The sequence below is a fragment of the Malania oleifera genome, chromosome 1 (assembly GCF_029873635.1).
Source record: "Malania oleifera isolate guangnan ecotype guangnan chromosome 1, ASM2987363v1, whole genome shotgun sequence".
In the NCBI taxonomy this organism is placed as follows: domain Eukaryota; kingdom Viridiplantae; phylum Streptophyta; class Magnoliopsida; order Santalales; family Ximeniaceae; genus Malania; species Malania oleifera.
The window spans coordinates 8,021,031-8,036,037 of NC_080417.1; the positions used below are offsets into that span (position 1 = coordinate 8,021,031).

The 15,007-nt window shown below is 40.7% G+C and overlaps 1 protein-coding gene across 1 annotated transcript in view; it reads left to right on the forward strand.

Annotated features, from left to right (window-relative positions):
* Window positions 1–3,403: 3,403 nt before the first annotated feature.
* Window positions 3,404–15,007, forward strand: part of LOC131154461 (probable pectin methylesterase CGR3) — a 29,251-nt gene continuing 17,647 nt past the window's right edge. The window contains exons 1-4 of the mRNA XM_058107266.1: window positions 3,404–3,826; window positions 4,416–4,579; window positions 4,696–4,735; window positions 5,016–5,057. Coding sequence (XP_057963249.1) covers window positions 4,457–4,579; window positions 4,696–4,735; window positions 5,016–5,057 — 205 coding nt within the window. The 5' untranslated portion in view covers window positions 3,404–3,826; window positions 4,416–4,456. The remainder of the gene's footprint in view (window positions 3,827–4,415; window positions 4,580–4,695; window positions 4,736–5,015; window positions 5,058–15,007) is intronic.

A 15,007-nucleotide genomic window follows, 5' to 3' on the forward strand; every position in this document is an offset into this window, starting at 1 on the left:
TTTTCAGGGTGTGATCTGCATTCAAATGCATATATTTTGCTTGTCTATAGGAGTTTGTACATGAGGATGCAAAAGAGCTCGGCAGCTGCCTGCTGGATAAAATAAGTGGTTAGCATTTCTTGCTTGTTATAGTCCTTTTTTTAGAGTTTATTGACCGCCCAACTTGTGAGATTAAAAATGACACATGGAACTTTTGATAAATGGCAATTGATGTGTCACTGACATATTGGATTCTGGTGCTCTCATTATGCTTAAAAGATAGAATTGAATGGAAGCAGTATTTTATTCTCTTTTAACCCATCCAAAAAATTGCTTGATGCTTTTTTAATAATACTTACATGAGGGCATCTGAACAAAAATTCACATCTTGCAGACGTATGCATTTCATCTGAATAAACACGCCCTGTTCTCAACTTGAGCACATCTACAACCACCTTCTGATCCAGGGGATATTTTGTAGCTTGACATAACTTCCTGTTGGCAGCATCATAAGCTCTGTGGTTGTACCCTTGTATCAACTTCTTCACTCAAGAAAGAATGCATTCTATCCAGCATAGAGTATACATTGTTCCAGTCAGGGTGTACTGAATCTCCTCCACAAAATGCTTGTGTTTTTCCATTCATCTGTATATGACTGTACCCTGGAACTTCCTCCTCTCCTTTCTCCAAATGGACTGTATTTTAGACATCTTATCCCATCCCTTGCAACTTACATATAAATTAGCCAAGGGTACGTAATAATCTGTGTTTTGAGGGTCTATTTCAAGCAATCGCCTGCATGAAAACTCACCAACTCTAACATCCCACCCCCACACACCACCCCCCCCCCCCCCCCCTCTGAACCCTGCAAGGAGACAACAATGCTCCCCACACATTTGCATCAGCCTTAACTCTTGGGTAAGTTCCCATGCTTCGTCTATGAGTTCTGCCCCGGGTAAGAAGGTCAACCATGCGAGCATAATGCTTTATCTTAGGCACCATACCATACATTCTTATCATCGAGTCAAAACATGCCTTGCCTTCTGCGATGAGGCCTGAGTGATTGCAAGCAGAAAATATGCTGAGGAATGCCATTTCATCAGGCAAAAACCCTTCTTCTTTCATCAGCTCAAAAGAATTAAGAGTGCCTTTTGACCAAGCCCATGATACCCATAACCTGCAATTCATTGCGCTCCATGCAATGATATTTTAAACTTCAATCTCATTAAAAATCCTTTATGCTGCTCTTATACCACCAGATTTTGCATACATATTAATTGGGCTCGACGCAACCAGCATTTCGGTGCTAGATCCTACTCGAATAAGGTAACTACGGATCATTTCCCCACAGTTCAGTGAACCTAGCTGGGCACAAGCTTGAAGAACACCAATTTCTATAATGGCATCCGGGTTTAGTTCTCCTTATTTACTTAAATTCTATTTTACAACATATTAAGTGCTTAATGACCAAAATAACTAAAAACAAATCCAGCACTTAGACTCGAAGGCAGTTTGAATTGAATTTAAAACTCTCACAAGTTCAAAAGTGCATTTAACATTCAACTACCAATACTTAGTTTTATCATTAAAGCTAACTTAATCATCATTAGAGTCAAGGGAAAGACTTGTAAGGGATGATTTATCCAAGTTATTAGAAACAAGCCTAGGTTTCACTAGAACAAATGAGGCCTCAAATCCTACTGACACATCTCCAATTCAACCCACTTAATCCTATGAGTATGAATCTCATCAGATCACTTGGAGATAAGCTTGTATATCTTATGATTCCTATTTGATAAAAAAATCAAACTTCTTTTGAGGGATAATGTGAATTTAAGTTGGTAGATGTTGGATTGGTTGTAATGAACTCGTTATGTCAATTCTCATCCAAAGTACAAGGATAGCGATAGTAAGAACCATATAAATTGTAGGAGAGAGAAAAGAGAGACCCAAAAAGACTTGGATCAAAAGAGGTAAGGAGGAAGGGAAGAAACTAAGGAGAGAAGAAAGTAACAAAGAAAGATATAAAGAGATAAGAGGGGTGAAAGACACTAGAGTTTGTTTAATGCCGACTATTGTGTGACATTTGTTGAGTTGAATTGGAGATCCTCTTATAATAATTATTGCACTTATTTATACCATTTTTCAGTTCAAACCTATATTAATTTTACGGTCACAAGTATAAATTTAAAATAATAAATCCTAATAAAAAAAACCTAAAAACATTTAAAGCCAAATCATAAATTAGGACTGTTTCATAACATTAAAAATCTAACTTATTATAGTTGACATGTTTGTCCGATAATTAATTGCCTTGTCGCTTGATGATGGGGCAACCTTTGCCTGATACCTTGAGTAATCGCTACATGGTAATGGACGAACTTTGCCTGATGATTTATATGGCCATTGTCACCTACTGACTACGTGTTCTCTGTTATCTGAGTGGTTGCTATAACTTATGTCACTTTCGATGATAAGTGATTCCATCTTTTAAACTATTTGTACCTCACTTAAAGTATTTGACTTACGTATTTTATAATTGATTCTCCACTTACTCCCTTGGATGATTAGGTGACAGGTGATTTACCTCACTTAGATAACCTCTTTTTTAAGATCACTATCTTGACTGAACGGTCATCATCACATTCCGAGAAAGTGCATGGTCATCATCACGTTCCGAGAAAGTGCACAAGATTTCACAAACCACTTGTCATACTATATAGTAGGTATATGTACATAAAAGTTCTAATTTTACAAGATCTCTTGAGAATAATTAAAAGAAGGTGATGGGGAGCAAATAGGTATGCATAACCTATTTGGTATTATTTTTCTGTTTCTTGTTTCATATTATAAGTGATAATAACATATTTTCATTAACTAAAAAGGGGAAAAGATAATTTTCTATTACAACAAGCTATTGCCACAAGATAAATTAAATTGTTGTACACATAAATTTTTAATGAAAATTTAAAAATAGATTTCTCGTGCAAATTCAAAATAAAATTAAAATAAGAAAATTTTTAAAAAGAGTTTGAAAAATAGAAAAAATCATTCAAAAAACATTCTTCACAACTTTTAGCTTTCATGTGCACATAAGATTATTCTCGTATTAAAGAATGACTTAAAAATATAATTACTAAATAAAATTTATTATTATTATTATTTTTATTATTATTTGCATTCTCTATCATTTATTTAATTGATAAAGATTTAAGCTTATTTATGATGTTTGATCTAATAAAGTTAAAGGCTTCATAATAGGTATAAAAAAGTAATCATCATTTGATCTAAAAACAAAAAATATCGATTACGCAAATTTTAAACTTGTTTTACTTTTGGGAGTAAAACCAAATATGTTTGTCAAATTTAATTTTTTGAATTATGTTAATTATATGAAAGCTCTCTTTTCTTGCAGATGCTCAGCGGTTACAGTTGTCTCGGACTGACAAGTTGCCATTAGTTATTGCGTCCCGTACGGGTTTCCAAAAAGGGTAACCATCTGAACCGAATTGGGTTCAAGCTCCCGGGAAATTCGAACTGCGAAATGACCAATTAGCGGTCCGCATCCCCTTGCCCAATGACCTTCCACCCTCCAAATGACAAAAACACCCTTTTCTTTTTCCTCCAAGGCGCCGTTGGATCATACACGCCACCACCGACATACCATGCGCTCTCCATTCCACATTTCCACTTAACAACGCGCGCACACGGGGAGAGAGAGAGAGAGAGAGAGAGAGAGAGAGAGAGAGAGGCCTGAGGTGACTGCAAGAAACCTGATTCGAATATAGATCTAGATCCACCTCCGGCTAGCGCACCTGAGTGCCGGCTTCCCATCCCTTGATCTCAGGTGCTGATGATTCCCGACTCTTCTCTGCAATTTCATTTCTCTCTTACTCCGATTTTACGTCATACGGATTTCCTCGTCTTGGAACCATTGATTTCTTCCTTCTTCGTTTCTTTTCTAATACAACGCAAACAATTCGTGGATTTTTTTGTAGATCCGTTGTGTTGTTCATTTCAAATCTTTTCTTCAGTTTTAACTGTCTGATTTTTGGGCATATTTTTTTAAATTTTGATTGTTTTATTTTGTTTTGTTCTTCTCTTTTCTAGACGCGTATATTGTATTTGATTGAACATTCTCATCGTCTCAAATTGTTAATTCAGACATTAAGTAGTAGTTCAGCTTGCCATCATTAGTCGTTTCGCTTTAGTAGAAATGTTTCCAGATTTAATTTGTTTACCATGTTAGTTCAAAAGAAAATTTTTTATGAGTTAATTCGTGAATCTCTCATAATTTGTTGTTACTTTGAGTCTCCTTTTGTGCCGTTTTTAGTCAGAAAACAATTTAGATTGTTTTCACGTGGTTAATTGGCCTGAAAAAAACGCTAACCTTATTCGATTTCTTTCTTTTTTGGCATTATTTTACTTTCTACCAGTGTAAAGTCTAGTAGGCTTGCTAGTTTTTATACAAATAGTCATGTCAAGAAGGCAAGTAAATCCCACGCGGCGCTTTGTGGATAGTGGAAGCATTCCATTTGTGGGATCCTTACAGCCAAAATCACGTTCATCTCCCTTATTATCCATTGGTCTTGTCATTTTGGTATGTTTTGTGTTGATAGATTCTTCCGCCTTCATCAATTTTCTTTTGTAATATGTACTTTGTTAGTAGCTGTTACTCATAGAAGACAATCTTGTTTTTCTTCCTGAAAATCCCAGGGTGCACTCCTTCTCATCGGCTATTCTTTTGGTGGCTCAGGTCTGTGTTTGGTTAGCCTACAGTATTTGTTTACATTATTAAATGAAATGATCTTAGTTGTTCGGTTGAATGGGGGCTAGCTATGGGATACTTGCTTGCTGCTGACATAAGGTGCTACATGATAAGATGAACTATTACTTGTTTCTAGAATAAGGTTCTTGTTTTGATTTATGTGTTTAACTCTATATGAAGTTGTTGATTTTTGGTGTAGTTGCTCTGTATACGTTGATTATTTATTTCTTCCCTTGCACTGACTAGATTGTTGTTTTTCATAATATAGGTTTGTTTGGGGGTGACAAAGAAGCTGTTAACAAGGTTGAAGGTAAATATTCTTTTTTTCTTCCATTTAATTTTTTATGGATTTGTGCTTTAAATGCATGGGATTTAAGAAACCATATCTACTTATATTGACATGTTGGGAAGATTTAAGTTAGCAGTTTGCTATTGTTTTTCTGCCTCAAGCTTCATTAGATATGTTGTTTGGCTGACATACTTTTCGTTTGCTTCTGGGGGCAGACTACTTCTGTCACGCCCCGAACCCAGAAATGGGACCCAAGGATGAAAATGTAATCTAACATGTCTCTGTATCATACAAATCATCCAAGATACAGTACAATAAATGAGGGTCCGACCCCGTGGGGTTACCAGACACCCTATACACATCCAAAGATATGCAGCGGAAATAAGGTCTTTCTATACAAGCATGGTACCATACTAGAGTCTATGCACAGCTAGAGTCAAGGCTCTAGCATACAACGTACAACCGGGTGCCCAACATATCTCAAAATGGCAACCCGTGAAACACAAGTCCTAACACTTACTCAAGCACTACCCGCAGTACATCGGCCACTACGCTCCCAACATAAGGACGCTAGTTTCAATTACTCGAAAGATTTGAAAAATATGTACGTACAACAGGGGTGAGACACCTCTCAATAAGGAAGAATACAAGTTATATCGGTGTGTAGCATTTGAGTGTTATCATGACAGCAAAACATACATAGTTAAATGCAGTTCCAGTACTAATTTCACAACAGTGCATACACACACACACGCATGATCAAGCAATCCTGGTGTCGTCACACCCTTCGGCTCGAAGCTGGCCTGCGACATATGGTGTTGGCCTGTAGCCAACCGGAGAAACACGGCGCCACCGGCACATGGTTAATCCCAAACTCCCATGGCATCGTACCGACGCTAAACTGGTGGATCCACACCCTTCAGTGATTAGCCAGTAAGGCTCACGCCCTCGGATATAGAGCCGGACACTCTTGCCAAACATGGTTTAGCTATTTCATACGCCTACGGATATAGAGCCGGACACTCTCAGTACCTGGAACAAATTCGGAACCTCGTTCCTACTTGCATTTCAACAAAACACAACAATGCATGTTCATATAACCAAACAAACCACACTCATTTGGTAATCTAAAATCATGGTTTTCCAAACACATATAATTTAAACAAGTCAAGGTACGGCCATCCCTATAATACAGTATAAATCATCATATACATACGGTTTTCAACAAAACCAAGGATGCAGCCTATCGCTCCCTTTTTTCCAAAACTGTAATCATGAAAAATCCATAGTTTTACCTGTTAGATCCCCCCAAATGAGTAGTCAAAACACACACAGGACCGTGGACCACAGTTCTACCAAGTTCGATTTCAAAAATGATAGATATAAACACAATTCTCCTTACCTTCCCCAAATAACAAATCCCGAACTCCAAGGCTCCTAAATAATGAACCGAGTTCCAAAACCTATAAATTCCAGTACAGAAAACACTCACAACACTGTTCTCTACAAAACTACCGGATCAAAATTGAAAACCGAGCCTTACCTTGATTTTACACTAAAACCCGAAAATCTCCGAAACAAGTTTCCGATCTGTAGAACTTGTAGAGAATCCTTCACTGATCCTCGTGGTAACTTTGGATCGTCGAATCAAACAATAAACGACGAAAAAATCTAGAGAGAGGAAGTGTATGGAGAGTTTTTAGAGAGATAGAGAGAGGATATTTAGATTTCTTAGCTGAGAAGTAATAGAAATTCCCTTTTATAACCCTTGACCCGGCCGCCTTTGTCAACGAAATGGTGTCCTCGTCGACGAGGTCATATAGACAGCTTGTCGACGAAATGGTGACCTCGTCGATGAGCCTAAGATTCCCAGTTTCTCGAAACCTCTCGGCTTCTTCTCGTTGACGAGCCTCTGAACTTCGTCAACGAGAAATACAAGGCCTTCATCGACGAAATCAGGCTTCGTCAACAAAGCCTGCTCAAATTCCAACTTTAGCTCTCTCTTAATTATTTTAAACCCATATATCAAGGTTCGGGTTCTTACAACCTCCCCTCTTTACAAATTTCGTCCTCAAAATTTGCCATCTCTCATTCACAAACTCATTCGTACAACTGAACACATATATGCAACTCTATGAAGAAACTGGCGACTACTACAATGCAACCCCATCATAACACATACACACATACATACCCTCACTTATAGCAGAGGAATACCGTGGTTACAAACATAAACCGTCTCAGGAGTTCACAATAACATACACTCCCAACGACTAACCACCTATATCAACCCAAAGTAGAGAAATGTACACATACTCAGAACAACTGCGGATACTTCCGACGTATTTCCGTTTCCAGTTCCCAAGAAGCTTCCTCAACTTTGTGATTTTGCCACAATACCTTCACTAACGGTATTTCTTTAGTACGAAGCTTCTGAACTTTACGGTCCAGAACCTAAATAGGTATCTCCTCATACGCTAAAGTGTCCCCGATTTCCAACTCATCATAATTGATAACATGTGAAGGATCCAACACATACCTCCTTAACATAGATACGTGAAACACATCGTGGATCCTCAAGAGTGCTGGGGAACTTCGAATGGTCAAATGTAACTCAGGCTCAACTTGCCATTTTTCTCGAATCTCATCACCCCTTTCATCGGAGCGATTCTCAGAAATACCTTACCCCCCACCTCAAACTCCAACTCACGGCGGCAAACATTTGCGTAGCTCTTTTGCTGACTTTGAGCTGATTTAATCCTCTCCCGGATCAAACCCACATTCTCAGACGCCTACTACACAAGTTCAGGTCCTAACACTTGACGTTCACCAACCTCATCCCAATACAAAGGACATCGACACCTTCGACCATACAAAACTTCGAACGGTGCCATCCCGATACTAGCCTGGAAGCTGTTGTTATAAGCGAACTCTACTAGTGGTGTAAACTGTATCCAGCTACCACCGAAGTCCAACACACAAGCTCGCAATATATCTTCCAAGATCTGTATCGTTTTCTCTAACTGTCCATCAGTCTGGGGTTGGAACGCTGTACTAAAAGTAAGTTTTGTCTCCAGTGCCTCTTGCAAGCTCGACCAGAATCGAGAAATGTACCTCGGGTCTCGATCTGATACAATGGACACCGGTACTCCGTGCATCCTAACTATCTTATGCACGCATAGGCCTACTAGCCTACTCAAAGGATAGCTAACCTTCATAGGTACGAAGTGAGCAGATTTCGTCAACCTATCCACGATCACCTAGATAGCATTTTGCCCGTGAAGAGCTGATGACAATCCGGTCACAAAATCCATGGAAATATGCTCCCATTTCCACACCAGAATAGGCAAAGGCTGCAACGGCCCTGCTGGCCTCTGATGTTCAGCTTTCACCTGCTGACACGTCAGACACTGTTCCAACTGAGCAATTTGCCTATTCATACCAGACCACCAGAAGGTCTCACACAAGTCACGATACATTTTCGTACTACCAGGATGCACCGTATACAAATACCAATGTGCTACTTCTAGAATGGTCCTTCTGATCTCATCATTGTTCCGAACATATAACTTGGTCCCAAACCTCAAAACACCTCCCTCTGAGATGTTAAACTCTGTAGCCAAACCCTATTGTACTTTTTTCATATTCTCTGCCAACTCTGCATCACTAGCTTGCGAGGCTTTTACATGCTCAAACAAAGTCGGCTGGACCACCAAACTAGCAAGGAAAGCCTGATGATCACCACATACCAACTCTATACCTGAGCTCTCCAGATCCCGTCTGATGTGATGCTGAGTCACAACTGCAGATACTACCACATGATCCGACTTCCGACTGAATGCATCAGCCACCACATTAGATTTCCCTGGGTGATAACTGATGGTACAATCGTAGTCCTTGATCAACTCAAGCCACCGCCTCTGCCTCATATTCAACTCTTTCTGCGTGAAAAAGTACTTGAGGCTTTTATGATCGGTGAAGATCTCACACCACACACAATACAAGTAGTGTCGCCAGATGTTCAATGCATATACAACCGCTGCTAACTCCAGATCATGCGTAGGGTAATTATTCTCATATTCCTTCAGTTGTCAAGAAGCATATGCTACTACCTTACCTTGTTGCATAAGCACACATCCTAGACCTTTCAGAGACGCATCGCTATAAATCACAAACCCGCCATCCCCCGAAGGAATGGTCAAGACTAGAGTTGTAACCAACCGGTGCTTCAACTCCTGAAAGCACTGCTCGCAATCATTGGTCCACTCAAACTTCACCACCTTCCTGGTCAGTCGTGTCAGAGGCTCAGACAGTTTAGAAAACCCTTTCACGAACCAACAATAATAACCCGCCAGTCCTAGAAAACTTTGAACCTCCTGCACACTCTTCGGCCTCACCCAGTCGACAACAACTTCGATCTTGCTGGGATCAACTAAGATACCGTTCCCAGATACCACATGACCTAGGAATGCCATTTGACTCAACTAGAATTCATACTTCTTCAGTTTAGCATACAGTTTCTTCTCCCGAAGAACCTGTAATACTAACCTCAGATGGTTCTCATGCTCTTCCGTACTCCTCGAGTATACCAGAATATCGTCAATGAATACCACCACGAACCGGTTTAGGTACTCATGGAAAACCCTGTTCATAAGATCCATGAACACTGCTGGAGCATTCGTCAACCCAAAAGGCATGACCAAGAATTTGTAGTGGTTGTATTTGGTTCGGAAAGCAGTCTTCGCTACATCTTCAGATCGAACTCTCACCTGATGATATCCTGACCGCAAGTCGATTTTCGAAAAGACCCGCGCCCCCGGCAGCTGGTCAAAGAGATAATCTATACGAGGCAAAAGATAGTGATTCTTCACAGTTACTTTGTTAATCTCACGGTAATCAATGCACATACGCATCGACCCGTCATTGGTCTTCACAAACAGTACTGGAGCTCCTCAGGGTGAAACACTAGGTCGAATGAATCCCCTATCCAGTAATTCCTGCAACTGCTCCTTCAGCTCCCGAAATTCTGTTGGAGCCATCTGGTATGCAGCTTTAGAGATCGGTGCCTTACCAGACAGTAATTCTATCGCAAACTCTACCTCACGATCCGGAGGCAAATTGGGTAAATCCTCTGGAAACACATCCGGGAACTCGCTGACTACTCGAAAATCCTCGAGTCTCAACTCATCCTGCGGCGGTTCCTTCACACAAGCTAGGTACCACTGACACCCATGTAAGAGTAACCTTCTCACTTGCAATGCTGATAGAACTTGTGGCGTCGAACGCACACACGATCCCACGAACTCATACTCCTGCTCCCCAGGAGGTCTGAAAACTACTACCTTCCTTCGACAATCAATTACAACATAACTGGAGAACAACCAATCCATCTCCAGTAGACATGTCATATACCATAAAATTCACTAGTAGCAACCTTCCTTGAATTACCACTAGGCAGTCTTCTAACATCCTACTATAGAATGATATACTCCCAGATGGTGTAGTAACAGATAACACCTCGTTCATGACTTAGGTCTCAACCCCACATCGTTTAATAAAACTCATAGATACAAAAGAATGAGTTGCACCCGAATTAAACAAAACAGAAGTCTTATTTGAAAGCAATAATAAGGTATTTGTCACTATGTTCCCTGCATGCTCAGCATCCGCTGGAGTAAGAGAATATACTCTGGCCGGAGCTGTATTCGCCTGAACAGTTCCCCGAGGTATCTAATTACTCCCCTTGTTCACACTGGATGCAGGCACATCTCGCTTCGGTGCACGACAATCACGAAACATGTGAATTGGCTGGCCACAGTTGTAACAGTTACCCCCAAATGACTGGCACTCACCCTCGTGCCATCTGTGGCATCTGGTACAACGATCACTAGTCTGGCTTGCCAGTGTTCTGACGATAACCCGAGCCCTTGTTCCTCTTCTTCCATGATCTTTGACGAGATCTAGACCGAGAACTAGAAGGTACTGGCCTCTTCTTCAGCTCCTGATCCACCTCGTCCTCTCGGACACCGGTTTCAATCACAGTGGCTTTATTCACCAAAACCGAGAACACGTAGATTTGAAGCATACCCACCAATCTGCGGATATCCTTCCTCAGGCCTTTCTCGAACCTCCGAGTCTTCTCGTACTCGTTCGAGATCAAGCATGGCGCAAATCAGGATAGCTCTATATACCGAGCAGCATACCCTTGCACCGTCATACTCCCCTGAGTCAGAGCAGAAAACTCATCCGCCTTCGCATCACGTGCAGAAGCCGGGAAGTATCTGTCAAAGAACACCTCCTTGAAATGGCTCCACGACATCTCCACAGGATTGCCCCTTTGCTTCTCCAGCAGATTCATTGTTGTCCACCATCGACCCGCCTCCCTAGACAACTGGAAGGTAGCATAAAGGACTCGCTGCCTATCCGTGCAGTGCAGGGCCTCTAAGATCCTCTCAACCTTCTCCACCCAGTCCTCTGCTATCGTTGGGTCAGGTCCCCTAAAGAACGTCAGAGGATGCATAAGTGTGAACCCCTCAATGGTGCACCCTGCATCAGTAGGAGAGCGTTCGCGTCTCCTGACACTCCGCCCGATCTCCCGTAGCACCTACCTTGTCAATCCTCGAAGCACAGTAGGAGACTCATCACTCGCGGTCTCCTTGGAGCCACTTCCTAGGTCGTTATCCTTGGGCTCCATTCTGAAAACACAATAGGAATTTTATCAAGACTTCTACAACACATACAGATGTACAGTTAACACAATTTTCTATCCCCAATCATGTTAACTACTCGCTGCCAGGTCTAGGTATGTCCTATCACACTAACACGAAAGTCATCAATGATCTGCTATGCTTTTAATGAAATCGTCATTCCAGGAAAACACGGAATACCGCCGACAAGTCCCGGTCTAGCAACAAAACAATCCTTAACCAACTCTACCCACATCCAACATCTTATACTCTGGTATGTACTCACAGCTAAGCCTAACCAAGTTTACAAGACCTAACAACCTAGTTAGCTTTGATACCAAGCTCTCACACCTCGAACCCAGAAATGGGACCCAAGGGTGAAAATGTAATTTAACCTGTCCCTGTATCATACAAATCATCCAAGATACAGTGCAATAAATGAGGGGCCGACCCCGTGGGGTTACCAGACACCCTATACACATCCAAAGATACAGAGCAGAAATAAGGTTTTTCTATACAAGCATGATACCATACCAGAGTCTATACACAACTAGAGTCAAGGCTCCAACATATAACGTACAACCGGGTGCCCAACATATCTCAAAACGGCAACCTGTGAAACACAAGTCCTAACACTTACTCAAGCGCTACCTGTAGTACACCGGCCACTACACTCCCAACACAAGGACATTGGTTCTGGTTACTCGAAGGACCTGAAAAATATGTACGTATAGCAGGGGTGAGACAGCTCTTAGTAAGGAAGAATACAGGTTATATCGGTGTGTGACATTTGAGTGTTATCATGACAGCAAAACATACATAGTTAAATGCAGTTCTAGTACTAATTTCATAACAGTGCGTACACGTACACACGCATGATCAAGCAATCTTGGTGTTGTCACCCCCTTCAGCCCGAAGCCAGCCCGCGACATACGACATTGGCCCATATCCAACCCGCGAAATATGGCGCCACCGGCACATGGCTAGTCCCAAACTCCTATGGCATCGTACCAGCGCTAAACTGGTGGATCCACACCCTTCGGTGATCATCCGGTAAGGCTCACGCCCTCAGATATAGAGCCGGACACTTTTGTCAAACATGGCCTAGCGATTTCATACGCTCACGGATATATAGCCGGACACTCTCAGTACCTGGAACAAATTCGGAACCTCGTTCCTACTCACATTTCAACAAAACACAACTATGTATGCTCATATAACCAAACAAACCACACTAATTTGGTAATCTAAAATCATGGTTTTCCAAACACATACAATTTAAACAAGTCAAGGCACGGCCATCCCTATAACATAGTATAAATCATCATATACATACGGTTTTCAACAAAACCAAGGATGCAGCCCGTCGCTTCCTTTTTCCCAAAACTGTAATCATGAAAAACCCATAGTTTTACACGTTAGACCTCCCCAAATGAGTAGTCAAAACACACAAAGGACCGTGGACCACAGTTCCATTGAGTCTGATTTCAAAAATAACTGATATAAACACAATTCCCCTTACCTTTGCCCCAAATAACAAATCCCGAACTCCAAGGCTCTTAAACAACGAACCGAGTTCCAAAACCTACAAATTCCAGTACAGAAAACACTCACAACATTGTTCTCTACAAAACTACCAGATCAGAATTGAAAATCGAACCTTATCTCGATTTTACACCAAAACCCGAAAATCTCTGAAATGAGTTTCTAATCCACAGAACTTGTAGAGAATCCTTCACTGATCCTCATGATAACTTCGGGTCATCGAATCAGACAATAAACGGCAAAGAAATCTAGAGAGAGGAAGTGTATGGAGAGTTTCTAGAGAGATAGAGAGAGGATATTTAGATTTCTTAGTTGAGAAATAATAGAAATTCCTTTTTATAATCCTTGACCTGGCCGCCCTCGTCGACGAAATGGTGTCCTCGTTGACGAGGTCATATAGACAGCTCGTCGACGAAATGGTGACCTCGTTGACGAGCCTGAGATTCTCGGTTTTTCGAAACCTCTCAGCTTCTCCTCGTCGATGAGCCTCTGAACTTTGTCGACGAGAAATACAAGGCCTTCGTCAACGAAAGGCTTCGTCGACCAAGCCTGCTCAAATTCCAACTTTATCCCTCTCTTAATTATTTTAAACCCATATATCACCGTTCGGGTTCTTACAACTTCCATTTGCTTTGATGTACTATTGGTGATGTAAATCACAGAATAGCCTCTTACTACTATTTCCATGGTGTTCTCAAGTGTGGAAGTGGTGCAAGCCTACAAATCTCATGCCTGCCTCCTTGATTGTGATTGTTTTATAATGAAGTAATAAAGTAGATTCTTGTTCACTTGTGTTTATATTGGCTGATTTAGTTGGCTTGCCCTTTCATCTGATTATAACTAGAATTTGGTTTTGCATTTTCTAGAATCCCACACTTTAAATCACACAAATATCACAGAATGCATTTCAATGATGGAACATGGTCGTTTCATTTTCCTCCTACTTATTTTCTTCTTTCATATTTTTATCCCTTTTTGAAGAGGGGCCTTGGCGCAGCAATAGAGTTGCCACCATGTGACCAGGGGGTGGAAACAACCTCTTGCAAAAATGCAATGTAAGGTTGCATACTACAGGCCCATCATGGTCCATTCCTTCTCCAGACCTTGCGTACACAGGAGCTCTGTGCACCGGATTGCCCTTTTTAAATTTTTAACCAATTTTTTTGGGGTGAAATAGTACTATGATTTAAAAAAATTAAATAGTGTGTTTCCTTCCTAAGAAACGCTTGTGGAGTGAGTAATTGACAATCTTAACATCAAAGGAGCCTTTATTGTCATTCTTTGGAAACCATTACTTAGTATGATTATTATGGAAGTGTGTGTTTCTTCTTAAGTCTGTTGGAAGTTGTGGTCTGGGATGGTAACAAAAGATTATTTTCAAGAATGAATTATAAATGAATGCGAATAAATCCTAAAATATTATTATAATATTTTCGTTTCAAAGAGGTTATTTGATCAAACAACTTCACTCAAATCAAAATCAAGCAAGTGAAAACTCATTTGAGAAGCCATTTAACTTTTTTTTAGAACAGAAGAAATTTATTACGGAAATAGGAAAGAAATACAGTGAAAGGTAGGACAAGAAGTCCTCGAAAGACTAACTAAAAAAAACAAATAAATGTAATACAACTAATTCAAAAAGATTGAGTTGGTTATCCAAGAGCAAAATCAAAGTTGAAGGTTAAATGGCTTTCCATTTAACAGCCGTTTAACTTTTAATTAGAACTTTAATTTTGTTTT